This window comes from Rhea americana, unplaced genomic scaffold (assembly GCF_003343005.1).
Source record: "Rhea americana isolate MKP2758 unplaced genomic scaffold, rheAme1 scaffold_572, whole genome shotgun sequence".
NCBI lineage: Eukaryota > Metazoa > Chordata > Aves > Rheiformes > Rheidae > Rhea > Rhea americana.
In genome coordinates, this window is record NW_028186726.1 from 56889 (window position 1) to 84457 (window position 27569).

At 55.9% G+C, this 27569-nt stretch overlaps 1 protein-coding gene across 5 annotated transcripts in view; it reads right to left on the bottom strand.

Moving 5' to 3' along the window:
• Nucleotides 1-25029, bottom strand: part of RIPOR1 (RHO family interacting cell polarization regulator 1) — a 37596-nt gene extending 12567 nt beyond the window's left edge. Inside the window, exons 1-2 of one of the 5 annotated variants that reach the window (XM_085319169.1) lie at nt 24961-25029; nt 1644-1770 (exon numbers count right to left, since the gene is read on the bottom strand). In XM_085319169.1, coding sequence (XP_085175295.1) covers nt 1644-1744 — 101 coding nt within the window. In that variant the 5' untranslated portion in view covers nt 1745-1770; nt 24961-25029. Of the gene's footprint in view, nt 1-1643; nt 1771-9227; nt 9512-18489; nt 18636-23125; nt 23221-24960 lie in introns of those variants that run through there. The other 4 variants (XM_085319166.1, XM_085319168.1, XM_085319164.1 and 1 more) reach the window with 4 other exon arrangements.
• Nucleotides 25030-27569: the final 2540 nt, after the last annotated feature.

Sequence of the window (27569 nt, forward strand, 5' to 3'; positions counted from 1 at the left end):
CAGGAGCATAGAGGTGCTCCCTGTAGTCCAGGCACGGGGGTGGTAGCACAATGAATGCACCACCAGCCTGTTGGTCTGCCTCCATACAACCCCCAGGACAGGAAGGGATCCCAGCTAGCATCAGCATGGGTGCCTCCTGAGGATGGAGAGCCCTGTCATCCCATCTCAAAGTACAGCAACACAGGGCAGGGACACAGCACTGATGCTACATCTCTCTGGGTATCATCAAGCCTGCAGTATGGGTACCTACTGCCTTAAGGAGCTGTGGGACGGCTGCGTACCCAGATGCCAACCCAACTGCCAGGACCCAAATACCACCCCTCCTGCCTTGTGCAATGGACTCACTACCCAGCCCAACCTGCAACTCCCTATTCAGACTGGGCTTTTCCCTTCCTCTTCTAATGCACTGCCATGCTACCAGCATCTAAGAGATGCTCTGCACTCACCAGTTCCCAGCAGGGACCTTCTCAGGTCAGACCTCCTATACTGTGTGGCTCCTTGGAGAAGTGCTGAAAAGACTTCCCTAAATCTTTGTTGGAGGGAGAGGGGAGGAGTGAACGTCTTGGCCTCATTCCAAGCTAGAATGATGGGCAAGTGCTTGCTCTTCACAGCCATCCCTCCTCATCCTTATCCTCCAGGGCCCTGGATGCCACAAGCATCTCTCCACCAGCTGCTTGGCTGCAGGAGTCCATCCAGCACCACTCATATTCCCTTCTCTGAACGACTGCGAGCTACACTGGCACCCTCAGATCTGTGGGCAGCTTGAGCATGTGGAGCAGGACTTGAGTCTGGTCCTAGGCATTGGAAAGGTCTAGCTGGACTTGTGTCCACACAGCTGACGTGTCCAGTGCGGCAAGGCAGCTAGAGGCACTCCTGAGGCCAGGCTCGTTCATAACACTGCTTTCCCTATCTTCTTGGCTGAGAGATGTCTCTCCTGCTTGGGAGATGCTGGGTGCATCAGGAGGTAAGGAGCCTGGCTAAACGCTACGAAAAAGGATTGAAAGCATTACAATGCCATGACCCAACAGCCCAAACCTATGGCATGCCCATGTCTCAAAGGACACCTGCAACTCCTTGGGAGAGGGGAATCACATGCTAGGCAGAGATGAGCAGTGTATGGAAGGGCCCCTGTCAACGTGAGTTTCAGTACAGAGGAGGAGAGGGATATGACGAGGCCCACAACATTGCCAGCAGCTGGAAAGAATGGGTAAGGAATGACTGCTCACTGTTCCTTGCAACACAACTAATGGGCAGCCAAAAAACCTTGCAGCAACAGGCTTAAAATGACCCAAAGGAAACCCTGATTCCCACTAGCACTGAATTAAACTGAGAAACTTGCTGCCACAGGATGTCACAGCAAGCAAGACATAAAGCTTCAAAGCCCCTTCAGCCCCCTTCACTGACAGTCATTAAATGTGATGAGCTGGACTTTGGGAAGCCCTCAAGATCTGGCCGGAGCAGGAGAACAATTGCTCCATATCTGCTCCTCCATACTTTGGAAGGGCTGGGCTGCATGACCCTCGTCCAGCCTAGGATGGCCCTTCCTCCTGACTGGGACATGGCATGATTGAGTTTTGGGCTGACAGACCCCCTGCCTCTGTCCTCATCCTTTGCAACAGGCAGCATGAACACCCATCTCTTACCTGAAGTGCCGATCCACTGTTGAATTCACTCCAGCAAATGACTGGCTCCTATTGATCTTGGCAACGAGGACTCGGCGCTGCGGCCGCACAGACAGTGACATTGTTGAGTGTGACCTCGAGGGCCTCCCTGAAGGGCACAAGACAGCAGGGTCACCTGTGGCAAGGGTTGGCACACACAGACAGTGCTGCCACTGAGACTGGGGTGGGCAGGGCACCCATGGGGCTGGCACCCATGGATTGAGGCAAACACAGCACCCCTTTGAGCCCTGGTACAGGGCTGGGAGCTTCCTGCCCCCCTCCACTTGGTGACCCACCAGTGCTACCCACCTCTGGTAGCACTGGGGCCATGACTGCAGGGCTCCCATACTGACCCCAGTGATGGTGTCAGTGCCCTACCCAGGGTGAAACAAGGTCCATAATACGGCTCTGGACATTGTGAGTGCTCAGGGGGAACAGAGAGATGGATGTGTCCCAGTGCAGCTCCATGGGAGCCACAGAAAGAAGCTGAACTCCAAGGCCCACCACGGCCCTTCCAGAACACAACCCATGGCAAATCCTTCATTGTGCCCTGGCCTGGCCATCTCCTCCCCAACCTCATCCCTGTCCAGGTCCCACTGCAGGGCAGGAAGGGCACAGGGCTGGACCTGGCTGTCCAGCCCTTTGCTGTCTCCATGCTCACTTCCGTTTGCTCCAGCAGCCAGGATAGAAACACACAGACAACAAAGCACTCTGGAAAGTCCCCAGCCGTAGCCAAGAGCTCTATGTTGAGGAAGGAAAGGCAGAGCCATCCCCAGCAGGACCCTGGAAAGTCCACATGGGCAGTGTGCAGAATGGAAATAGCAAGCAAGCACATACCCAAACCCACTCCTCTCACAGCCCCTCTGCTCCCAACAGAGCAGTGCCGAAGAGACAGTGTCAGGAGCCCCGAAACTGCCCATCCCCAAAACAGCCACTGTGGTCAATGCCAGCCACTCACCCTGTGAAGGACAGCGCAGATTTCAGAGTCTCACTGCCCTGACCTGGCTGCCACCCCATATTGCAGAGAGCAATTACTGCATCCTCAGAAACGGCCAGGGGCTCAGAAGGCATCCAAAACTACCAGCAAGGAGCAGAGGAGTTTGTGGCCCCTTCTGGCCCTGCCACCCCCAGCAATGGCACGTGGTCATAAAGAGGAGCCAAGCCCACTCCTGCCGTTCCCCACCAGCTCCTGCTGCCAAGGCTGGCCCTGCTGCTGTGCACAGGGCCTAGGCAGCCACAAGAGGGGAGCAGGAGCCACAGCACTGCCCGCTGGATGCACGATGCGGGCCCCAGGGCATGATGTGGGCCATTTTATCTCAGCTACTGCTGATACCAGCTCCGTCCCTCTGCCCTGCTGACCCCAAGAGCTGAGCTACAGGTTAGAAAGCTGATTGCTCCCAGGGGTGAGCCCATGTGGTGCCTGACAGTCGCACAGCCCACAGCAGAAGGCTGTGCATGGCCCCAGAGACACACAGCCTCCTCAGCCTGGCAGACCGGGCCAGGCTAACATCAGCCAGAGCTGGCTCCCCACTCCTTGCATTGCTTTTCCTCCTCTCCAGCATGGCTGACAGTGAGCCCTGAGGTACTGGTGGCAACATGGGGATAYGGGGCACAGAGATGTGCACAGCACCCTCAGGCTCAAAGGGTCACCTCCCCTTGCTGGGTTCACTCCTGACAGAGTGGCAGCCATGCTCGGGAGCTGGGCTTACCAGCCTGCTTTCACAGCCTGTCCATGGTGTCCAAGCAAACCCCCAGGCACCGACAGCCACTTCCTCAGTAAGCCCACTCCTCCCCCCAGGGTGGCAGCACCCCAGAGCCTACCACCCAAATTGCTCACCGCATAGCACGCACCTGCCTGACTGCTGGTGGGGATGTGAGCGGTGCTGTGCTCCCTGCTGCCTCAAAGCCATGCCACAGCTTTCTCCTCTCTGAATACCCACCTGAGGCCTGGGCATTTGTAGCCCAGCTCCAGTGACCCTGACACAGCGCCTGCGATGAGCCAGGGCCACTACACCAAGGTAGCCACAATTAGAAGGCTGCCACTGCAGACAAACTCCTGCTGAGTGGAATGGGGGCACAGTAGGCACTGTGCAAAAGTCCTGCTGCCCATCTGTCCCTTCTCCTTGGCACCTGTTTCCTAGCCTGGGACCACATAACCAAACTGTACTGCAGGTCCCAAAGCCTTAGAGTTAGCTCAGTGCCAGCCCCTCCAGTTTCCAGGACAACACTGTCCCAATTAAGCTCATTACCAGGAGCTGTAATCCCCAGTAGCCTGGCTGACCTGCAGGGCTTGGACAGATTACCTTCTGCAGGGCTGTCTAATCAGCTCCCTGCCAAGCGAGTAAGGCCTATGGAGCAGGGCTTGCTGCCCCAGCTGGGTGTTATTGTGCCTAATCTGCAGAGAAAGCACCTGCCAGTGATGCAGTAGGATCTGCACGTGTGGGGCAGGTCACTCGGAGCTGCACAGCTCCTCACGATAGAGTACAACCCTCCCAGCCCATCCTTCCCCAGCCCCTATTGCTGCCTAAGGGCATAAGAAGGCTCTAAGAAGGGCCATTCAGCCAGGAGCCAGCACTGAGGAGAAGGATGCTATGGGCATCACAACAGAAAAGAATGCTGAGGGCATTGCAGGTGAAAAGGATGCTGATGACGTTGCAGGGGCATAAGGATGCTAAGGGTATAACAGGAAAGAAATGCTGAGGGCACTGGTGAGAGTAAGAATGGTGAGGGCATCTCAAGGGCAGAAGGATGCTGAGGCATCACCGCAAGAGCAATTTGCCTCCTCTGCCCAACTCCCTGGAAAGTCAGAATGAGCCCCAGGCTCTTTCTCAAGACCTCTTGTATACTCCAGCAGCTAGGTGGGCCAAGTTGGGACATGTTCCTGGCCTGCCTGAGGCCATGGCATCAAGACAAGGAGCACTCTGATGAGCTGTGATTCCCAGAGGACCGCGTCCTCCTGTCCCAGCCCAGAGATCAGCAGCCTCCCCCTGTTAGGCTCTCTCCCAAATGCACCTCAAGTTGCACTGTGTTGTGGGGCCATGATTCCTGTAAGAACAAGTACGGACAGGCTCTAGCCAGAACCAAGGGACCACTCAGCCCTGGCATTTGCTGCCAGCAAGCCCAGTGACTGGCCTAGAGGAATGACCACTCGCTGCCAGCTTTTGCCCAAGGCTGCCAGTGCCAGCTAATACCCTCTGCAGCGCACCTCCCCCCCACACCATTAGCACCCTTTAGCCCCTCCAGTGTCAGCTCCTGGGGCCACAGTACCCTGCAGCCCAGCTCTATGCCAGGACTCCAAATTCTTTCAATGCTCTCAAGAGTGCCGTGCAGGCCATACCTTCCTGCCAAACACTGAGGGATGCTCTAGCTTGGCATACTTTGGGCAGCAACCAGGGGAATGGAGGAGCAGCAGGTGGGAAGCTGCACATGCACAGCACGGGGTCTCTCATTCCTGGTAGGAGGCTAGGCAGGAACCACACAGGGTCTCCTGTTCCAGGCATGCTCTGCTCTTGGCGGAAGGAAAGTCCCGACATAGCGCATTCCAGACATTACTGAGATAAGAGGTACCTGGTACCACTCTGGCTGGCTATGGCGGTGAGCAGAGCCCAACATGCACTCCCAGAGGGGCAGTCAGCAGTGGCTTCTCACCCAAGGCTCCAAAGAGGAGCCCCTCAGCAGGCTTACAGGGAGGCCAGAGCTGGACAGAGCGCTGACACACGTGCCTGCCATCGGCTGAACCTAGCCATCGGCTGAACCTAGGGGATATCCCTCCCTCTCCTTGTGGTCAGCTGAGTCCCAGAGGTGAGCAGCTGGGAGTCGTGTCCCTGTGCCCCAAAGGTCCTCTCCCTGCCAACACCACAAAACCACCACCTCCCACCCACAATTAGTTTAGCACTAATGAAGCTACCTTCTAACGAAACTTTGCTGTCACAGTACATTTCTGAGCCTTGGTCACAGTCTGCCTGCAGCCCTCCAGGGACACAGCAGGGGGAACACAGCCCTGGAGCCTGCTCGTCTGATTGTCTGTCTGTCTGCCCTGCTCCTGCCAATCCTGCCCACAACAGCAGCCAAGAGAAACCAGATGTTACCAGCTGAGCAGACGTCTTCGCAGGGAGTGCTGAAGTTCACCCTGTGGGCTCTCCAGCCTGGATGCCAGGTTCTTCTCTCCYGTGCTTGGTGCTCTCAAGATGATTCGAATACCAAGAATGCTGTTACCAGCTTCCTTTACACACACACACASAGTATGGGAGGGGGGACAGTCCAACCGGCTGGGTTGGTCCCAGCTGATTTCTGTTTGACACTCAGACACCAGCCTCAGGTCGCTCTTTCGGGTTTATCAACACTGCAGGAGCCGGAGACGCCCTGAGAGCCCAAACAGGCTCCTTCTATACCCCCAGCCCTGCAGCCATGAGAGCTGTGCTCTGATCAGCATGTCCAGAAATGTCACAGGTGCATTTGAGGCCAGAAACACCAAGAGGTGCCCAACAAGGACCCTCCAGCACCCTATGCCCTGATCCCCAAGGAACAGAAAAGAGCAGCAACAAGGGGTGCTACAGGCAGCCACGTGAGGGGTTTCTCCAAAAGGGGCTGGCAGAGCTCAGCCGCAGTCTCCATGCTGATGGCAGATGGTGACTTGCTTGCAGTCACCTCCCTGAGCACAAATTTGTCCCCTCCTGAGGGCACAATGGCGCTGGCACTGTACCTGGGGCGGGCCAGTCCTGCTCAAGGCTCAGTCATGTGTGAGGTATCAGGCCAGGTCAGGTGGCTGTAGCAAACAAGAAATCCTCTTGCCCTGAGCCAGCAGTGCTACCCTCTGCACCTTTTGGTGGGTTTGCCTTTGCTACCAGGCTGAACCACATTGAAAACCTTTCGAGGAAGAGCTGTCCGGCTCAAGCATTTGGCACTCTTCCTCCTACCCGAGCTGCAGCATCCTTGTTTGTACAGCTGTATCTCTGCTGGCTTAACCCACATGCACGCCCCAGCCCCCCGCCAGCCTCTTCCGGCCCCAGGACAACGCTTGGCTGGTGCTGTGCATGGGCTGGAGCAGTTCTCCCTCCTCCTCCTCTCCCCAGCTCAGCCGGCACACAGGATGGGAGCATCCAAGGATTAGCACTGAGCTGCCTGGTCACAGAGGGCCTGGGAGCTGCCTCTTCCCTGACCTCCTCCACGCTCTGCCTCTCCTCCGGGAAGCAAGGCCCCTTCCCTGCCTGCTCCCAGCTGAGCCATGATACAAGTCAAGGACAGGATAATTTTTGGAGTGGGATGAGTCAAAAACCTTGAACCTCATCACAGCTCCCCATGACTCCCTAGGGAAAGAAACTCCCGGTGACAAGGCCTGTAACCCCCCTCTGAGATCAGCAGATGCTGGTCTGGCTGCTCTGTGATGAGGGCTGGTGACATTGATACCTGCAGCCCAAAGCCACAGTCCTAAGGAGCTGGCCAACCTGTACTGCCAGACAGCCCCTGCCAGGCTCCCTCAGCCTCTCAGCCTCACATCAGCCTGTGAAGTACTGGCAGTGCTAGGAGGYATGGCGGAGGTGTCCACCCTCACACCCGCAAGATGCCGGCTGGCTCCTTGCACTGAGTGGGAGGGCGGCAGGAAAGGGAAGGAGCTCCAAGTGGGAAGAATTGGAGGAAGTGCTTATTTACCCCTTGGAGTATCCCCGAGGAAGGGCAGGGCAGGACAACACACAAGGAGACAGTCATAGCACACTCTGCAGAGGGGCTTGCAAGCTCCCACCCAGCTGCCCAGCCTCACATGCCTGTTGGCTCCCACCCCATCACCCAGCCCCGGCTGTCCACTGGATATCACCCTGCAGCCTGGCCCAGGGTACCCAGGGGCTCCCAGCCTGCTGCCAGCAGGGAATGCAAGCTCCAAACTGGTAGCCAGGGAGGAGGCCACTGTGGAGGGCTGGGGTAGTTCCTCTATGCCCAGCTGAGTTGAGTATGACCTATTTTCTAGGACAGCTCATAAGAACTGGCCCAGGACCATTGTGGCCACAGTGAAGGTGGCTGCATTCAGTAGGCTGGATCCCTCAGAGAAAGATTGGTAACCCACTGACAGGGGCACAAACCAAGCATCCAGCCAGGAACCCCAGCCCCTTGGGGGCCTATAGGCTGTAGTTCACCTTCCCACCCTACAGGAGGGGACTCTTACTCCTGCAGAGACTGAGAATCTCCTCAGGGGTGTCCAGCAGACCACTTGTGGCTCTGGTTCCCAAGTGTCTCTGGAAGTATCCCAGTGGGGTTAGCCTAACTCTGAGAAGGTTCCAAATGCCACCCCCTGCCAACCTGCTTGTCTCCAGGGTGCTCTGTCAGGTATCAGCAGCTCCCCTGAAAATCCTGCCAGTGGAATTTGGTTCTCACGTGTAGGAGAGCAGCCCTAGGACACCCCAACCCTGCCCACTTTCCCTGGAGCCGCACTGCCAGGGACACCTGATGCAGCATCTGGGCTCGGTTTATTCTCATTATCAGTATGGAACGGTTTGTAGCAGAAGAGCCTTGGAGTGTGAGAGGGAAAAAAATAATTTGTCAAGGAAAGATGTATTGCTATGGTATCCAAGGGTGCGTTGCCCTGGAGCCCCAGGGTGTCACGTGCCCCTGTCCTAGCTCAAAATGCAGAGCCTGTGTCCCAATGTTTGTGACGGCAAGGCTGGGCAGGTGTCAGGCCCTAGACTGCCCCGGAGGTCTGCTACCCTCGCCAGAGAGGGAAGGCTGTCCCAGTGCTCATGAGGAGCTAATGTGTCTGTGCCAGGCTGTGTAGCCTGGCACAGGGCTCTTGCTGGAAATCCACTCTATGCTCAGTCCTAGCCAGTATCCACTTCCACCTATGCGTACAAATTCCAGCACCTCTCTAGTAGGTACGTGCGCACCCTCCTGTCTCCTAGTACCACATCTCTGCATGCCACAGTGACAACCTCCTCTCAATGCCACTTGCAGGCCACAGATGCCCATCCCTGGTGCCTCTGATAGGGAGACCTCTTCTCCCTGGAACACAGCAAGTGAAGTCACGCACCCAAAGAAGACCCCCCAGTGAAAAACTGAGTGCCCAGCCTCCTGCTCCTTGCCCAAGACAGCCTGCATCACCCTGTAAATCTCAAACAGTCGGAGTTCCCCAAAATATCGTTGTCTGTTCTAGCCAAGCAGTGGGGACACACATGTTCCCAAGCACATCTCTACACATCAGTATGGATTTACAAAATTGAGAGTCTGAATTTGCCAGGGCCCTGGGGAAGGAACCTGTGTCCCCACAGACTCCCATTTCCTCCCTGGGATGTGGATCAGCTCATGCTGGTGCTCTGCACTCCCTGAGCCCGTTCCCAGTGTCTCCTGGCCAGGAAGAAAAACAGAAAACAAGCCCTGAGTCATGTCCCTCTCACCTYATTCAGGCTCTGCAGCTAAAATCCCAAGCCTCTGGGCTCTGAGCCACATTTCAGTGTGCAGAAGGACCGTACACGACCTCCCAGACCCCACCAGGTGACTTTTCAGCTGGGAGAAAACGCAGCAAAGTGGAAGGAGCAGCAGAGGAATGTGAGCAGAGGGGCCCGCACTGCTGGCGCTCAGTACCTTTGTGTTTGCTGTTCATAGTGGGCTGTGTGTTCCCCTCTGGCTGGGGCTGGTGTCCTGGGCACGGTGGGCAGCTGCCGCCGTCTCTCTCTCATGCCGTCTCATGTGCAGCAGGCCAGGCCAGGGTAGGGAGTCTCCTCCCACACTTCCCCTGCCTGAAGGCTGACATCACTGCCCAGAGCCACATCCTCAGCCCTGAGTCAAAGCCTGAGGAAGGGAGGACAGCTGTCCCTTCTGGAGGGAAGGGGCCCCAGCAGCACTGACTACACCAGGAACAGGGCGGGCCCCTGCCACTCCTGGCAGCTCTCCTCCAATTGCCCCTTCCTATAAGGCTATGGTGTGTTTTCCACCTCAGCACAGCTTCCTCCAGCCAGGCTCACGGCATGGCTTAGAGCATTCTGTCTTCTGCCCTTCCCTCCAGGCACCTCCACCCCACTGCCTAAACATGGAAACCGAGGCTCACCTGCAGGGAGCCAGGGATCCTACCCACATGTAGTACAGGAGCACAAATGTCCAAATCATGGGGAAAAAAATACTGCAGAGCCAAGTGTGCCAGGTGCTTCACTCGGGCTCCAAGCTGCAGCATGGCACAGCAAGTCCTAAATCCCACCAGCGCAACTACTGCCAGCCCTGCTGCTCCTACTGGCCTTGAATGTGACCCATGTTGTGATCTACAGACTGTGACAGGCCCCACAGCCTTCCCCCATCAGCTCTGACCAGGGCTGCGTCATGCCAACGTGAACAGCCAATATGCCGCCAGCCCATCATGCCAGCCTCGTGCCAGACTCCTGTGAGACTGCTCTCCCCAGTGGAGCCCTTGTCTGTAGCAACCAGAGCAGGCCAGGAGCAAGAAAGAGCAAACACTGCCCTCTAAACAAGCCACCAGCCTACAGCTGGAGCCAGTCTCTGTTGGGGTGGGTGGGGGGGTGGAGATGTTCCAGTCATGGCCCCGCACTCCTGGCTCCATGGACTCAGCTCCACACCAGGTAAGCACCAACCCATGGGGCAGAGCAGACTTCTGCCCAGGCAGTCAGGGCTCACAACCATTGCTGGAGATGGAGAGCAGTCTGAACAGACCTCTCTACTCTCTCTTCTGGACTGCCTTTTTCTCTTTTTTCCCTTTTTTAATGTATAAAAAAGAACACTCTGCTTTGCTACAGGCTGCACAACAGGTGTTGGCATTGGGAATCCCACAGCATGCCCATGGAGTATCCCATTATTTCACTACTGTATCTAGCAGCCACTTAGGAAAAAGGACTTCCTTGTTCAGATCTTCCTAGCTCATGTCATCCCTCCAGAGTCCTTGGGAGGCTGGTTTCAGTGCAGAATTTCTTGCAGGACTCTGAAAAGATGATGGGTGTGATTCTCATGTGGGAAGCAAAAGGGATGGTTGTTGAATCTTTAACAAAGAGGGTTTTCTTTCCTGCCTGTTCAGTAGGCGTAGGAGTCTGGCCTTAACAAAACCAGCAGGGCATGACTGATGAGCCAGTCAGACCATGACCAGCTTTCCACGGAAGATGCCCCATTCCCCATGGGTGTCCAGCTTCCAAGGGGCAGGCAAGGCCTAAGGACAGGGAAAACTCCCTTGCACAGCTTTTCAGTGTTATTGAACTGAAGGGGAAGATAAACCTGAGTCCCTGTCCCTGTTTGGGACACAGGCAGATAGCAACAGTGCAACTTTGTGTGGAGTGTCCACAGGACCTCCAGCAGAGGAGCAGTCAGTTCCAGGAACCCCAGCCAGCAGCATTTGGGGCAGGAGAGATCTATGGGGCAGATCCTCCAGAGGAGGGCTGAGGCCTGGGCCTGTCACGACAGAGGTGGGGAGCAAGCTGGAGAGGGGTCCCAGGGAGAGTGAGACAGACACCTTCCCACACTAGGCAGAGTGCCCAATCCCCACACACTGACCCTGCAGCAGGGCYGCTGCAGACAGGCAATTGTGCCCTACATGCTAATCCCGGTGGCAACTGTYATCTCCCAGCCCTATGCTTGGCGGAAAGTACAGAGAGTCCCAAAGCAACAGGGAACATCTGCAGCCAGAGATGACTCTGTGACAGAGATGTGGCTCCTGCACTACAGGTCCCTGTGCAGGCCCAGGCCCCCAAGTGCCTAGGTATGGCTATCCCCACAGCCTCAGCTTTCTTTAGGCCTTAGCCCTGGCTCCAAAAGAAAAAGCTGGAGCAGCCTAGCCCTCTCTAGCCTGGGAATGGCTGCCGTCATCACAGCAGGAAGAGACACCTCCCTCTCAGGCTCCTTTCCTGTTTGCTGCTGCTTTTAAGTGAGGTAGTGCAAGGTCTAGGAGGAAAAACATTGGGGCACAGTATTAACGGTCTACCTCCAGAGATGAGGTTCTCCGGGGCACAGTTAACCTCCTTCCTTGAAGATGAGCCAATTGCATGGCTGCCTGTTCAGGCTAGAACTGGCCCACTCCCTGCTAATCTGTGGGCAGAAGGGCACCAGCATAATGCAGAATGCCAGAATCTTGCGCAGTGGCATGGCTCCCCAAGCACACACATGTACATGCACAGCCACGTACCCTGCCTCAACTGGGTTTGGTGAGCCCGGGGCAGCACTGCTGCCACCAAAGAGTGCCAAGCCCAATGGCATCCTCCTGGCCCAGAGCAGCAGCTGGCAGCCTGGGAAAAGTCACAGCACTTGCTATGGAGGGTGCCTGGCTGAGGGCTTCATCTTTGGAAGCCCCTTTCCTTCCTTGCAAGGATACCTGATGGTATGGACTGGCAAGCCCATCTTTGGAAGACCTGAGGGAAACTTGCCAGGAGGGTGCGACTGAGTGCTGGGATGGGAATGGGGAAGCCACAGCTGTGATGTGGCTTGCAGCCTGGCTGCCTGCAGCATCTACTCCAGTGGCAGGCCAGTGTTGGACACATAGCACATAGCCAGCAGCCCAGCATGGCCCAAAAAGAACTGCACAGGGCTCCATCTCCTCCTCAYTGTCAAAGCCATGCACAGGCAGTAGGCCCCCCCCAACCTTGCCTGGAGGGGACGTATCCCAGGAGCTCTCCTGCCTGATGGGTAGAGTCACATCCTCTTTGCTGCTGTGGATGAGTTTTAYCAGTCAGCTCTCCACACCCTGCAGCCTGTCCCCCAAAAGCTGCAAGACTGCTTACCCAGCTCTTTGAATTGGGGCTCCCCCTCTTCAGCTGCAGCATTCTCAACCCTGTCAGTCTGCTAATGGACCTCCTTCTGCCCCCAGCTCTTGCGGTTGAGGACGGACCCAGTAYGGGGAGCAGAGCTCACCCAAGGCCTGCATCACTGGCCGAAGTAGCCCTTCTTGCACTGCCCCAGCTTTGCTTCACTCTGTGTGCAAGATGGGGACATGCAGTGGTGCCTGCACCCCTTTCCCTTAGCACTGTGTAACCCAGCCTTTTGCAAATGCATTGGCTGTGGCTCATCACATCAGGCACAAGTGATGGAGCAGCACACAGTGGCACTGGGAAGCAAAACAGCACTCTTCATGCTGGCATTTGCTGGCTGCAGAGTTGGCACCAGAGAAGCCTGTGCCACTCCAGCATCAGCACCAGTTCTGGGAACAGGGAAACCATGGTTCTGCTGAGGCTGTAGATGCAAGTGAAACCAGCCAGCCTTCCRGAATGCCCCACCACACCAGAGCTGCTGTCAGTGATGTGGAGCCAGTGCCCAGTTCGTGTCCAGGCAGCATGCCTGCAGTTATGTCCCATGCCAGCTTGTTTGTTCTCATTAAAATTTAACAAGAATTCTACACTAAAGCTGCTGGGCACACAGGCAGAGGTGCTCCCCAGTGCCACGCAGAGTGAAAAGAGGTCCAGGCCTTACAGATGAGAAGCTGGCAGTGGCAGCCATGCTGCAGTGTTTGCAGAGACCCTGCCTCTCCTTGCCCTAGAGCCCTGAAAAGGCTCTGCTTAGGGCTGTGGGGAAGCTCATACCCCGAGCACAGAAGGCAAGGTCTTCTGCACAGCACTGTACCATCCTGGGCATCACTCACTGGCGAATGTGGGGATGTGCATTCAAAAGCCCTCAGAGGACCCCTGAGCATGTAGCCTCAGAGCGCTGCTCAGCGTATCTTGAGATGCTTTGCCTGGCACAAGATACAGTGGGCAGTAGGACTTGCCAGCAGTAGGGACACTTTGCCAGAAGAGCACAAGCAAATGGCATGAGCTGAGCCAGCAGCACTGCTAGGAAAGCCTGYAGAGTAATTGAATTAAAAGAATATGTGCCTGCAGAGCCTGCCTTGCCCACCCGGATGTGGAGAGCAGGTGCTGGTAAGGGGGCAGCCATGCATGCAGGGAGGGTGAAGACCATCCTCTTTAAGCTCAAGAAGCTTCCCTAGATGCCCACCACCCTGGGTCTGAGCCAGTCAGAACAATTGCCTCCACCACTCCAACACAGCAGGGATTTGAGTCTAATGCCTGAAAAACACTTTCTACAAGGTTTCTCTATCATGTGCTCCTTTCCCCAGGGAGAGCTACCCCAAGTCTCCCCCATTCCCAAAAAGCTAAGCCTGGCATCACTCTGATAGCAAAGGCATGCCTCGCACTGCCTATCCACAGACTCAGGTAGACAGTCCTGCCATGTTCCCAGCCCTGCTGCAGGGTGAAGATTCCCTCTCAGCTATAGAGGACAGGGGCTTCACTTCCAAAACCCTGACCAAGTAACAATGCCCTGAAACAAGGGAGCAGAGCCCTTCCAAACTCTGTCCTTCTCCAGGCAAGCTAGGTAGGGCCAAGCAAATGGATAGACCTGGGAGTCCCCAGAAATGGCCTTTCATTCCCCCTGGAATTGAAGGAGAGCTGAGAACCCCTAAAATGGTCCTGTAGCTGAACTGAGGAGCTATTTAGACACTGGCTCATGCCTAAACACAGTGGGGAAAGCTGCTGGGCTCTGCCACATTCTCCCCATCCTGCTCTGCCACATGCTCTGAAGCAGAGGCCATAGCAAGAGTCACAAGCAAATTTATTCTTCTTATCTCTGATAAGATCTTTTTCCTTAAAACGTCATGTTCTCTACAGCTAAACCTGTATTTGGGAGGGCAGAGGGGTAGCTTTGGYCAGGATCCCTCTGAAGACCTTTTTCCAAACATTACTCTTCCACACCAAATCACTTCTCATCCCAGATGCAARGTTAAGTTGCAGCAGAAAAATCCCAATAGCTGAACACTCAAACAAACTCCTCTGTGGGCAGCCATGTTCGGATATATGCATCACTGGTGAAGGTACAGCCATGGCCAGTCAATTCGAGCAGACAGAAGGAATATCAAGATGCCACAGAATACATTCCCACTTTCCTGTCCCCTGTGGGAAACAGGAGTAGCTGCCCAGAGACCTCATGCTCTGGCAGCACTGAACACCAGAGAGGTTCCCTTACTGCCCTGATTCCTCCCTGCTGGCCCTGGGACCCTTGTGGCATGCCAAGGAGGAGCCAAGCTCTGAGGCTGTGCCCGGCCTGCATCATTCAGCCACTTGGGAAGCCACCTGCCCCAGGAATGTGTTCCCCAGGGGCACAAGCGCTAATTAGACAAAAATCAAGGTGATCAAATAGCTATTTTAGCATGCTCCTTGCTGAGCACTCCTCAGATGCAGATACCCACCTGCCTGTCTGCCCTCACATGGTTGGAAGCATCACCACAGCTGGAAACTCAGCAATAAAGGGCACACACTAGTCTGAACTGTCCTACAGCGGGCACCCCACAGCCTGGTCTATGCACAGTAAGGCTGGGGCAGAAGTCACTGATGTCCAAAAGAGGAGGGAGATGAGTGTTAGTGCTTAGGCACTGGCCTGTTGAGGGGCAAAAGAGCTAATGGTCATAGGGGTGACCCAGAGGTGAACAGGAGGTGACATTTCTGCCACAAAAAGCATTGCCATGACTCAAAGGGGAGCCATGTCAAATGAGGGAGTGACAGTTGTGGGCAGGCAACAGTCTCTGTATAGGGTAGGAAAGGCCAGTCCTGGCCTGGGAGAGCCTGGTCCCAGCCCCTGGGGTTGCAGACTGCCTTCCTAACCACAGTGCAAGGCAATTAACACCTCTAACTTAATGCAGAAACAGCAACCAGAGTCCAATGTCAAGATATCACAGCAGCCTGACGCCACAGATCATATGCAGAGTCACGTGTCACATATCTACAGCTCTATGCCCCAGGGGCTGGAGAAGAATTAGTCCTTGTGTCAAGTGAGGCTCTACCCGTGGTGAGATTGACACTCACACCAAGGGGAGCCTCCTTTCAGTGAGGGAGGACACTTCATGTCTGCTGGACTCTCCTCTTGTCCCACTCCAGGCTCAGCCACCAGCATGTGGGTGCTGCCCAGCACTGCGGGGCAGCTGCCAAGTCCAATGCCAGTCTTTTTCTGATGTGGGCTGCTGGTCTCCCTGAGCTGCTCAGGGAGGAGTGGTGCTGGCAGGACCTGGCAGATGCCGCTCCTCTGCCCACAGCACAAGGCTTTGGGGCGTTATGGAGCAGGAGGAAGGTGGGTTAGGAACTGGCACAGCTGTTGTGGCTCAGGAGGTCAGGCAGCCCAGCTGGGCGCTGAGGCTGCAGCAGACTCAAGACCTTCCCCGTCACTTCCTTGCATCTTCCTGATACGACAGCAGGGCAGAAATAGAACAGATATAAATGGCAGCCCTATAAATAGCCCCAAAGCACAAGCCAGGGAGGCAGGGGCAGTGGAAGCAGCCCTGTACTGCCTTGCTCCAGGCTGGTGATGGTTTTGACTCACATAAAGCCTAACCTGGCTCTGCAGCCTGTGTCTTCTTTGGGAGCGCAGGTACTTTGCGCAGCTGCCCTGCCTCTAAAGCACCAGCTCCCTGCCTGTGACTGTCCTCTGATGTCCCTGGCCTCATTCTCCAAGTCAGAGCAACCTCAGACYACAGCTAGAGCTCCAATATGCCCACCATAGCTTCTGCTGACAGTACAGACTGGAGCCCCCCACATGGACATCTCTGAGGACATCAGAGAGCACTTCTCTTGCCCATGCACTCCTGGACACAAAGCTTTCCTACAGCCCCTATGGGAGCTCACCAGCAGCTGAGGGCCCATCTAAGCCTCCAGCCTCCCCTACAGATACCAGGAAGAAAAGGGTCCCTGGACCCCTATCAGGAGCACAGCAAGGACAAATGACCCAGGAGCCACATGTCACTGCTTGCAAGTCCTCAGGTCCTTGCTCAACTCCTTGTAGGGTAACAGCAGGTATTGGACAACTGCCAGCCTGAATTGGGATGCAGCCTGGGGCTCCTCTCCCTGGGCATCCCAGGAGCCTTGCCATGGCCACTGAAGCCACAAATTCCTGGGCAGAGCAAGAACACTGGCCAGGGTTTGGAAAGAAGTAACTGCATTCCCAGGGCTGCTTCCAGCCTCCTAAGACCTATCATAGGTCAGCACTCAGCTGCTGGCTGTATCTGGACACAGTGGACGGGTACCTTCCTGGTTCAAGAAGGGAGTAGCACCAACACACCCCAGCAGCTGCCTGACAGGCCTGGATACCCCTGGGAGAAARGCTACCCATCAGAGCAACACCGAATGTGCGGAAGAGGCAAGCCTACTCTCTAGCACCCATCCATCCTGAAGAATATCCTAGCAACTCGCCCCCCTCCCCACAATGGCATGCCCTGCACTGCCACAACCTGGGGCTGACTCTCATAGTGCTCGCTGCTCTGTCAGCCCCATTGAGTCATGTCCTCTAAGCAGACTATCCCTCTGCAGAGCTCCTCCGAATGCAGGGGACACAGCAAACCATCAGGATACTCACTGGGCTGAGACCAGCCAACACAGCCAGCAACAACCCCTGTGCTGCACAATTTTGTGCAGTGCTGTTGTCATAACCCGTGTTATCCCCCAGCCATTCCCAGGGAACATGCCAGGGGACCAATGCAGCAAGGCTGTCTCTCAGCCACTAGCTAGGTAATAGGTCCTCAGCTAGCAAGGGATTTATAAGAATGTCAAGATTTCTACCTTGCGCAGTCTCTAGTAGGGGCTCTGACAAGGGTAAAATTCACTAGGCCTGTTTGCTGGTGTTGGGGGTGTCATGGACTGGTCTCCTGGACTAGGATAGGGCACAGCTAGGCCCCAAAGTGCAGCAGAGAAAGAGTTAATTRTGCTTTTAAATGATTTCTTGGCAGGCTCTAAAGGGCTGGGAGATAGGAGGATCAGGCCAGCAACAAAGCAAGATCTRTCCCATTAATTCCTCCAAGCATTTTTTCCTCCACTGCCCCATAGCCAAGCAGAAGGAAGTACCCAGCTGATGTGGCTGTGCACCTAGGACCCTCAGGAGCCTACTCCCACCCCAGGTGTCCTGCTCTGAAGCAGTGGATAGCAGCTGTGGCAGTGGAGGCAGATGGGTGCAGCCCCTGCTCTGGGGCAGGCACAGGGCTGATTGCTCCTGCCTCAGCAACACCTCTCAGAGTTTGAGGGCAGCTGGGGTTGGAGCTGCTGACTCCTGCGAACACTTGGGGAGAGCCCTATATGGACACACTCGGCTTCCCATTTGTCTTCTGTCGTCCTAGAGCAAGGCTGGGAGATCTCAGCACCTCTGCCCAACACAGGTAGGATTTCCCTGACCCAAAAGGGACAGGGTTGGGCATTGATAGGTTAAAATCGTCAGGCTCTCTGTAGAAGAAAACAAGTACCACCATCACCCAAAACACAGGGGCTGACATGCAAAGTGGCCTCCAGCCCAGCAATCAAGGGACCCACACCCAGCTCAGCCCAGGCACCCCAGACACCAGCTCCAGAAAGGGCTAGAATTGATGGAATAGCGGCAGGGGGCCAACCCCTATCCTGCAGCCAGACAGATCCTGTCTAGGTATCTCTGTCCGCAACCTCAGCTGATTGCAATGTCCAGCAGCACCCATCCAAACTGCAGAACAATAGGATGGAGGAGCGCCCCCCCCCAGCCCTGTCCCTGTCCCCACCCATCGGGCAGCATAGACAGCACAACTGGCCTGGGGACAGGCTTACAGCATACCCCTGCTCCCCGGCGTGGCTGGGTTTTGTCACAACTGAGCTGCCCAACCATAGCTTTGAGTGCCCTTGCTAGGAACGGCAAAGAGCCCACCCTGTCAGTGRGCTGAAGATCAAGCAGCTGCAGGCTTGCAGAGGACATTGTCTGAGGCCCAGGACACTGCCTTGCGAGGTACACACCCTCCTGGGCCCTCCAGAAAGGGAATGCAGGGCAACCATGCTGAGCCAGCAGCCCCTCTTCCCTCTCTTCCCCATGACCAGCAGCTTCCCAGGGCAGGCAGGGCTGTCCAGGATGTAAAAGGGCTGGGGGCACTCACATGTCCTGGGAGACGTGGGAGATGGCGTGCACAGCGAAAGCGGGCCTGGTTTGGTGCATCCCCTTTGTTCCACTCCCATGGACGGAAGCAAACAGGGAATTCTTACAGGCACTCGGCAGCGCCCACCCTGGCCCTCTCCATGGAAACAGCGAGAGCCATGTGATTTCATCAGGAAACCACGGGCAGAGCGAGCACAAATCGCCAGGAGCGCCTCCCCCGCCAGCCCTCTCCAGGAGGAGACTGCCACAGCCACAGCTATTGGTCTATTACTGCTGGGGCTATGGCCACCCTGGGTCAGGGTCTGGGTGCCCCTGCCTGCTCTGCAGGCTGCCAGTGTGTCAAGCACCTGGGGGTTTGGATGTGCATCCCTGGGGGTTTGGATGGGCATTTGCCACTCCTTTGCTCCTGTCAGTCTCACTAGCCTCTTCCCCAGGAGGCACAATACAGCTGAGCGCAGGGACAGCTGTGAGCAGGACAACTAAGTCCCTTTCCCAGCCCTGCCTGCTGTGTGCAGATGTGTGGATGCAGTTTGTGCTCCCCTTGTCCTGAGTCTGATGGGACCAGCCCCTCAAGATCAGGGACCTGGAGCTGCTTGTCCTCCTGACTGTGCACACCTCCTGCAGGGACACAGCATACTCATGCCCAGTCTCTCCTGCCTCTCCCTCAGGTCACAGAATGAAATGTGTAGCAGGAATGTCGCCCCACGCTTTTCCTCAGGCTACCACAAGCCCCTGGGCTTTGGCTCTACCCAAGGACTCCAGACATGTTGTACAGCACTCACCTACGTACAGATGAGTAGGGGGTCTACCACCTGTAGACCTCAGGAAGATGAGGAAAGCGTCTCTGGGACATACCCAAGGTTGTGGGGTCAGTCGGTGGCACAAACAGAACCAGAACTCAGGCATCCTTGCTTCCAGCCCAATGTTCTAACCATGGGCCAAGCTACCTTCCCTCCCACTTCCAGATCCTGGCTGTGGAAGGCACACAGAGCATGCTCTCTCCACTCCTGAAMAGGAAGACCACAGGAGCAAAGTGTAGGATCAGACCTGCCACCTTCATCTCTACCAGCTTCCAGCCTCACCAGAGAASGAGTCTCCTAATATACCCAGCTACAGGGACAGACAGTCCTGGTGTGAATCCAGACTGCCATCTTAATGGATGACACAGCTAAAATCCTGTGCATTCTGTGTTGACTTCCTCATGGAGGATCATGTCTCCCAATGGCTCTGCCACAGAATGGATCCTGCCCTGACAGCCCAGCCCCTAAACACTGGCACCTCAGACCAACCCTAGAGCTCAGGGTCCAGGGTAGGGAGAAAGCCACACATCTTGAGCACCAGGTCTGCCTGCTGATAGGATTCATCCTGTTCCTCCCCTTATTCCCAAGCCTGTTTTTCTCCTACTTGTCCTAGATCATATTGAATTGACCCAGATTTAAATGGGGTTGATGCCTTTCCAGCCCCAGTGAGATGTCCTCAATGCAAGGACAAGACAACACAGAGCTCTAGCAATGGAAGAGCACTAATTAGACCACTGCCACATCCTGGAGGTCAGCAGAGTAGGGCAATACTGGTGACATGGAAATCACTGCACTGCTGCTTCTGTCCTGGGGCCACACCAAGAAATGGAGTGCTGCTGCAGAGCAGAGAYATTGAGGCACAGGGACTCTGCCAAGGACGCTCTGAGAGTGCTCAGTTGTCTTTCTCCTAGGCCTTCTCTCCAAACTGGCCTGGTTATGTGGAAAGAGCAGCAGTGCAAAGACAGGACAGAAGACAGCAAGCCCCTTGGCTACCAGAGAAGAGCCAGCCCAGTAGGCCAGCATGGACATGCATGGACAGAGGGCTGAATGGAAGTGTGTGGACAGGCCAACCCACTTGTAGACCCCAGGAACATATGCCCCTATCTCACTAAGATGTGTGGTGAAGTCAGCACCACTATGCCAGCTGCTGTCACTGAAGCAGTGCCAGAGGGAGGGCACAGCTGTGACAGCACCTTGTATAGATATAGTGGGACTGGATTCCATCCAGAAGTCTGGATGGTGTCACCACCTCACCCTCCCTTGAAAGCTCTTCAAGGGCAACTGGGTCTTGCCATGTGGGCAGGGGAACAGAGTTACCCAGGAGAAGACAGGATGCTGCACTCTGCTAACACACCTGGTTTGCATGGGTGCATCCAAGTCTCCTCTTGCCCCTAACTTGCAATTTAGCACCAGCTCAATATGCTGACTACTACACACCACAGTATGTCTGGGTCCCCTCTGCCAATCAAGACCCCTGAGTTGGCCACGCCAGCATTCAGCCTTATCAACTTCCCTCCAGCGAGATGGGTCTTTAGGCACTGAACATTTCGAGTGTCTTGAGGCAGCATATCCAACACAGTCTGTTGTCCCATCCCACAATGCCCTGGTCTCCACTTCTCTATGTACCACCATTATAAGGTGAAATACCAGTCTTGGCCTCCCAGGGTGGGGCACAGCCAAATGGCCCATCATGGCTCTGAGCCCTGCAGCTCAGTGAAGGGGCTTGCACCAAGGCTGTGGCAAACAAGGCTGCCTTTAGCACTCCCCTCTCAGCTGCCACAAGTCTGCCCTGCCAGACAGGGTATATTGAGCTAAACATTCCCTCTGCCAAGGCTCTGGCTGGTGCACAGTATAGGCTATTCCAGGTCACATGGAGTTTGCTCAACACAGGCAAGCTTTGTAAACAAAGCAAGGGCAGGCTAACCACCTGAGTCTCCACAGCAACCCCTCTCCTTGCACCCAACTCCCCGGCCAGACTGCTCTCCAAAGCAACATTTCTGTTTTTAAGGAGGCATGACACTCACACCCGCCCACACTCAGGGGTTAACCTTCACAGCCACATCCAGTACATGTGGTGCTGCATATGGTCTGGATACTCGCCAAAGGAGGAGGCTTCTCAGCAGACGCTGTTGCTGAGCTGGGAAGCTGGGTGCTCATGCAGGCAGGAGTCCCTGACTGCAGGGCAAAGAGATGTGGCAGGCACCCTGCCCCAGTGTCAGTCCCAGGTCACCCATTCCCTCTCCAGCATGGAGTGCTGGGACATACCAATACCTTGCAGTGACCTGAGGCTACCCTAAGCAAGGCAGCCTCAGTGACTGGCTGTCAGTCTGGGCCACCAGCATTTGACTGCCTCTGTGCAGAGAGGAAAAAGGCCTGAGTCAACTGGGGATCTGCTGCACATCCAGACATCACTGTTCCCTTTACATAGCCTCCTCTTCACATCGTGTCTCTTCCCAAATCTATGTTCTTCTCACTCAAGACTGGGCCTTCAGCCATTTCAGTTCTTCCTCTCCCCTCTCTCCAGAGGGCATGAGTCCAGACCTTGGCTCCAGGCCTGCCTCCCTCCACGTACATCCTGCAGCAGTTGCATGCTCAGCATTCCTGCTCAGCATCGGAGCAGCACAGCAAGTGCAGGCCATGGTCTGGCCTGCTGTGCTCTCGGCCTCAGGCCTCCCAAGCCTTGCACCAGGACAGCGCGCTGCCACGCATGCTGAGCACTCTGCCCATTCAGACAGAGTCTAAATTTAGTCCCATTTAGTAATTCATTTAGTTCTCGACACAGTCTGCCAGCCCTCCAGATCACAGCTGAACCTGCAGCTCAGCAGGCCTGGCACTAAGCTCCGTGGCCCCTCTTGGTGTGTGTTGGAGGGAACACAGCCTGGGAAAGAGTTAACAGAACTGAGGTAGCATTGGTGCAGTGTAAGCAACAAGACCCGCAGCTCCAGCTGACTCACTGAGGCCATGGCTGCTCTCAGAACTGGCCTGCAGCAGCAAAAGATTGTGCCAGCAGGTCCTCCAACCCACGCTGGAAACCCTTCCCCAGAGTGTTCAGGGACAGCTCACATCAGCAGCAGTCTGAGGCACAGTTCCATCAGCTCATTCCTTCTTGGCCATCCACAGCCCTCTCTGTAGGGCACTGAGATCTGCCTGCCCCTGTGACATGCCTGGTAAGCCAGAAGAGTGAAGCCAAAGATACCCCCACTACCAGCCCTGCCTGCTCTCCATCACAGGTTGCTGGCTCTCCTCTTGTTCTTTAAGCCAGTACAAAACTCTGTCAAAGTCCAGAGATGCCAGTTCTGCTCCTCCCTGCCTCCAAAGGGGAAGCAACCTCCCAACTACAGCTTCCAACTCTGCTTGGAGGCAGGCAGACAGCTGCCCAAGAGCAATCACAAGGCCCAGGCTTCCACTGTATCCTCACAGACACAAGCCCCTTTTCTATTCCTGCCACCATGCTTCTGCAAGCACACAGGCCCAGGTGACCAGCTAGGCCACCACTATGCTTGTCCCTGCTTTGTAGCCACCTTGTACAGTTGCCTGCCAGTTCCAGAAATAAATCACCAATGCCAGCAAAACCAGAGCAGCCACAAACTCGCATCGTGTTTGCTGGCACAGGGTGCTGGTCAGCTCAACCAGACTTTCTGGCTGGCAAGCAGGCATCCAATCCTGTGCTTTGCAGCAAATTCAGAAAGCCTAGAGCTGGCAGATAGCAACTGCATCACATTCAGCCCCCAGAGTGGGCAGAGGGGAGCAATGAGCTACAGAGGGACACTGTGGGCTAGCCAGGATTCTCCAGCAGTAGACTGCAAGCCAATAGCACCCCACTTTCCCCTCTCTKACCTTCCTCCTCCACAGTGGGAAGGCAGTCTTTTGAACCTCAGCTCCAGCACAGCCTGGGAGGATAAACATGGAGCTGACCATACTCCAGGACAATGCTGTCTTCTGCAACCAGGCACTCATCCCCACTCCAGCACAATAGGAAATGTCTCATGCACACCCTGGAGTAATCATTCCAAAAGTATTCATGATTCATAAGATTCCCGTGGCCCCTAAGGGACCATCTGACACCAAGCAGGGAAGCTGAGGTAATGAACAAGCCCAGCAATGAGTCTAGAACAYGGCTCAGCCACACACAACTAGAGCCAGTGATGTGGAAGCTGGCAGAGATGGACAGCAGGGCAGGCTTGCTCTCCTAGACATGCAGGGCATAGGCTGCATTGCAAGCCAGGACACTCAGCATCACACTAGATAAGACTCAACTCACTGCATCAGCTGCTACACGAACACCTTGGATCCTCAGCCTGGATCCCACAACAAGGTACATAAAAACCCAGGGGGGAATCACACGCTCAGGAGTATGCAGCAGAACAAAGAGGTTCCTGAGTGATCCCAAGTGCATGGGGGGAGCAGGTGCCCAGCGATCCTCAGGTGCACTGGCACATGGACTTGGCCACTTCCTAGCTCACCCCAGCTCTGTGGAAACCAAGACGCAGGGAGGCCCCTCCTGACACCACAAGACGACCATTGGCAAGCTGCCCCATTCTCCCTGAACCTGGTACCACCGGACACATCGGGCATCTCAGGAGCTCTGTCTTCATACTCCATTCTTCTCTGTGAAGGAGGCAGATGCACTGGCTGCTATCACGGTGTCTAGAACCCACAGACAAAGGGGAGCCAAGCATTCCACACCCCATGCTCCAGCATGCTGCAGCTGCTTGGTGGCTTTGATTACATGATGCCCTGCCTTCTCCTCCTTGRAGGCTAGTCACCAGCACAGCGCAGACAACGGGCTGCCAGCTCAAAACAGAGCAGCACTCTGCTGTKGTACTCGTGCTTGCACCAGCCTAGTGGGCCCTGCCACCACCCCCAGCTCTGTAAGGTCTTTCCTACACCCTGACAGGCAGACTTTCACACAGCCCATCAGAGCTCCCACCAGCATACTGGTTCCTGACCACAGCAGAGGGACAAAGTATGTGGAGAGGAGGGAACAGCACTGCAAGCGCCTGGAGCTGGTAGAGGGAGTTTGCCTAATCCCCAGGGGCCAGCGCTTCACTGGGACATGGCAGGGACAAGGAAGGAACAGCAATGGGGGCTGATCTTAAAACACAGCCAGATCCCAAGGCATGCCGCCCAGTGCTGTGGCTTCGTGCCCTCACCAGGGTGCTGGACGAAAGGGCTGGAGGAGAGCAAACCCAGCCAGCTTCACTATGCTCACTGGCTACTGCCAGGACTGTCCAGAAACATGCAACCCAAAGCATCAGCTCCCCAGGCAATTCTCAAAGGGGCTATTCATACACCAAAGAGGAAGGAGCGTAAAAGGCTGGCTAACTGGCTCCATACTTGCTCCAGCCCTGTGGCTGCAGCAACCCCCCTGTGGGAGAAAGCGGCACAGCCCGGGGCCGGGTCCCGGCTGCCAGCCTTTGCCGGCTCCCACTGCGTGTACGGCAGAGGGCCCGACCTCCCGGGGCCCCGCTCAATCCACGGCCCCAAGCCGAGCGAGGGCCTGGCGACGCCCCGCGCGCTGCCAGACCCCGGCCTGCGAGACGCCACTGGGCCCAGCGTCCACCCGGGAAGCCCGGAGAGCGCCGCCGTGGGGGCCTCAGCGACTTACGGCGCCGCGGGCCCGTAGCCGGCCCGGCCCGGCCCGCCCCCCCGCCGCCGCCGCCCGCACTCACATGGCCGCAGGGTCCCACCGCCGCCACACGAACCGGCCGCGCTCCCCAGGCCGGCGGGGAGCGAAGGAGGAGCCGGCAGCCACCGCCCGCCCCGGGGTGGGGCCCTGCCCGGCTCGCCCGGCCCTGCTGCTCGCCGCGGTCCCCGGCGCCGCCCCGCGCCGCTCGTGGCCTCCCGGCTCCAGGCCTGGACCCCCACCGCCCCCAGCCAGGCCTTCAGCTCGGACAAACACCCTGGTGCTCGCAGCCTTGCATGCCCCGGGCTGGCAGGGTTGCCAGAGCTGCACTCTAATGGGAGAAGTCATCTTGCACACTTCAAATCCATGCGCAAACATACACACTGGAATGCACTCAGCCCCAAGAAATAGYTTTCCCAGCTTCCTGGGGCAGCACAACACGTGGGACATGTGAGAACACAGACCTGTGCAGCTGCTATGRGTGGGCTCTCCAAAAGTTTTTATTGTGATTCCCACCAGCTAAAAAGCACAAGAACAACCCTGACCACGGGCAGCACCCATTAGGGCTAGCATTGGCCTGTGTCACCCACAGGGACAGCCTGCAGCACCTTCATGTTAGCAACAGGGACATATATCTAGCTAGAGCACATCACTGTGCAGTGCTCTCTGGTATCCACTATCACCATCCTTCTCCCTTATTTCCATCCTCCTCTGGAATTTTTTTTGTCTTCGGATGCATCTCCCAGCCCCTCTCAGCCCTAATCCTTGAAGTGATGGTAAGATCTTAGGATAATTCAGGTYGGAAGGGACTTCCTGCTCAAAAAACGATCTTCTCTGAGGTGAGGCTGGGTTCCTCCAGGCTATATCTAGTCTGGACTTGAAAATATCCAAGGAAGGAGACAGCCCAGCCTCTCCATGTCTCATTGCTTGACCATCCTACTGACATAGCATGCTGTCCTGTCCTGTCCTGTGGCCTGTGGCCCAAGACCTCAGGGCCCAGTGAGCTTCCCCATAACACTCCCCTGAGCTGATCCGACACTGAATCATCCAGCGATTTGCCCTGCCAGGTCCCAGTGGTTCCCACTGGGAAGGGCTTCCCTGAAAGAAAGTGGCATCATCCAGGCACACACAGACCAGGGACAAAATCATTTGCTGAAAGCCGCTGGTGAAACATGGGTAACACAGGGAACATGTGCCAGTAGCATGTCCTCCCTCCAAATTGCTGCTCCCCTGGGCCCTAGGATGGGGCAGGAACAGGCTGATTCTTGCTCTCCGTAGGTCTAACACATTCTGCTCCTTCTCACATGCCTCTGACACATGTGTCAATGCCACCAGGCCAGGGCTGTGGCTCCAATTCCCTTTAACCATCACATACTCTGGTATGCTGGAGCCAGCTCTCTGTTTACATGTGTAATTATAATATTCTCCTGCCAGGTATGACTCATGCTTCCCTCTGTCACCCCGCTGAGGTTTAAGCATCAGGGGACTGGTGCTACATAGCCAGCTGGCATTTTCCTTCCAGAGCTGCCAGGCAGCATAGGATGCCACATGGCAGGTGGATGTGGGCTTGGGGAATTCACATAGTGACAGCTGTAAATGGATTGCACAGGCCTCTGTTTTCCATCCTGCTCAGAGACATCTGCAGCAGCACAAAAGACACTGGAGCTTGGAGCTCCCCACCAGGAAGCTTTCCCTGGCTCAGCTCCATTGGGCTGGCTTCCTTCCCCTCCACCCCAGAGACACGTCATTCCTGAGCATAGAGGTGTCAAGCCCTGAGCAAGCACTGCAAGCCCTCATCCCCTTTCAGAGGGTCCAGAGCAGCCAGGGTTGCCAGGGCACTGCCAAGGAATTCCCGTGTCTGCTAAGTCCAAGGATGGTGAGGCACCTCCCCTTCGCACAGCCATGCATCAAGCAGGTCAGGGCTCACTGACACTGGTGGAGGTCTAAGCCAATGCAGAGCATTCCTGCTAACCACATGTAAAGCGATCTTGCTGGCAGGCCGGCGGGGTGCCTAGAGCTTGCTGCTGCCAGCACACCGATCTGGTGGAAAGCTTTTGCAGCTGATGAGTGCAAGCCTCTGACAGTAGTGAGGCTGAGACCCTGTCAGGTCACTGGAAAAGAAGGTCTCCTGGATTTGGACCACTAAGGATGGGGACCACAGCTCTAAAGGGGAAACCATCCCTCTTTTTGGCCTCGTATTGAAAGGAAATGTTCTGACTGTGTTCCAGGAGCTAGCTCTGTGTGGTGAGCTGATGCCAGACTACAGTGCCCTGCTTGGTAGCCAGGGTGGTGGGATGGGTGCTAGTGGTATGCTGCTACCCAGCCTATGCACAGCAATTTGTCTGGTGGAAACCAGCAGTTTACTCCCTTGAAATAGTCCTCAGCTGAATCCCAGTGAGGGCAGTATCCCCAGCCATTCTCCTGGGGGACAGCAAAATCCTCCAGCTGGCACAGCCAGTTCCCTCTGCCATTCCATAGCTCCTAGCTCTTTTTGTTTGTTTGTTTGTTTCGTTGTTCCTTCTCTGTGTGCCTCAGGCTAGGAGAGCTGTCCTTCTCTGGAGAAAGGTCTTCTGCTTCTGATTTCAGCTTTTCCATGAGAGGAAAAAAGCCTCTAAACATCATTTTAGATCCCCCCAATCTGTGTCTCCCTTGCTG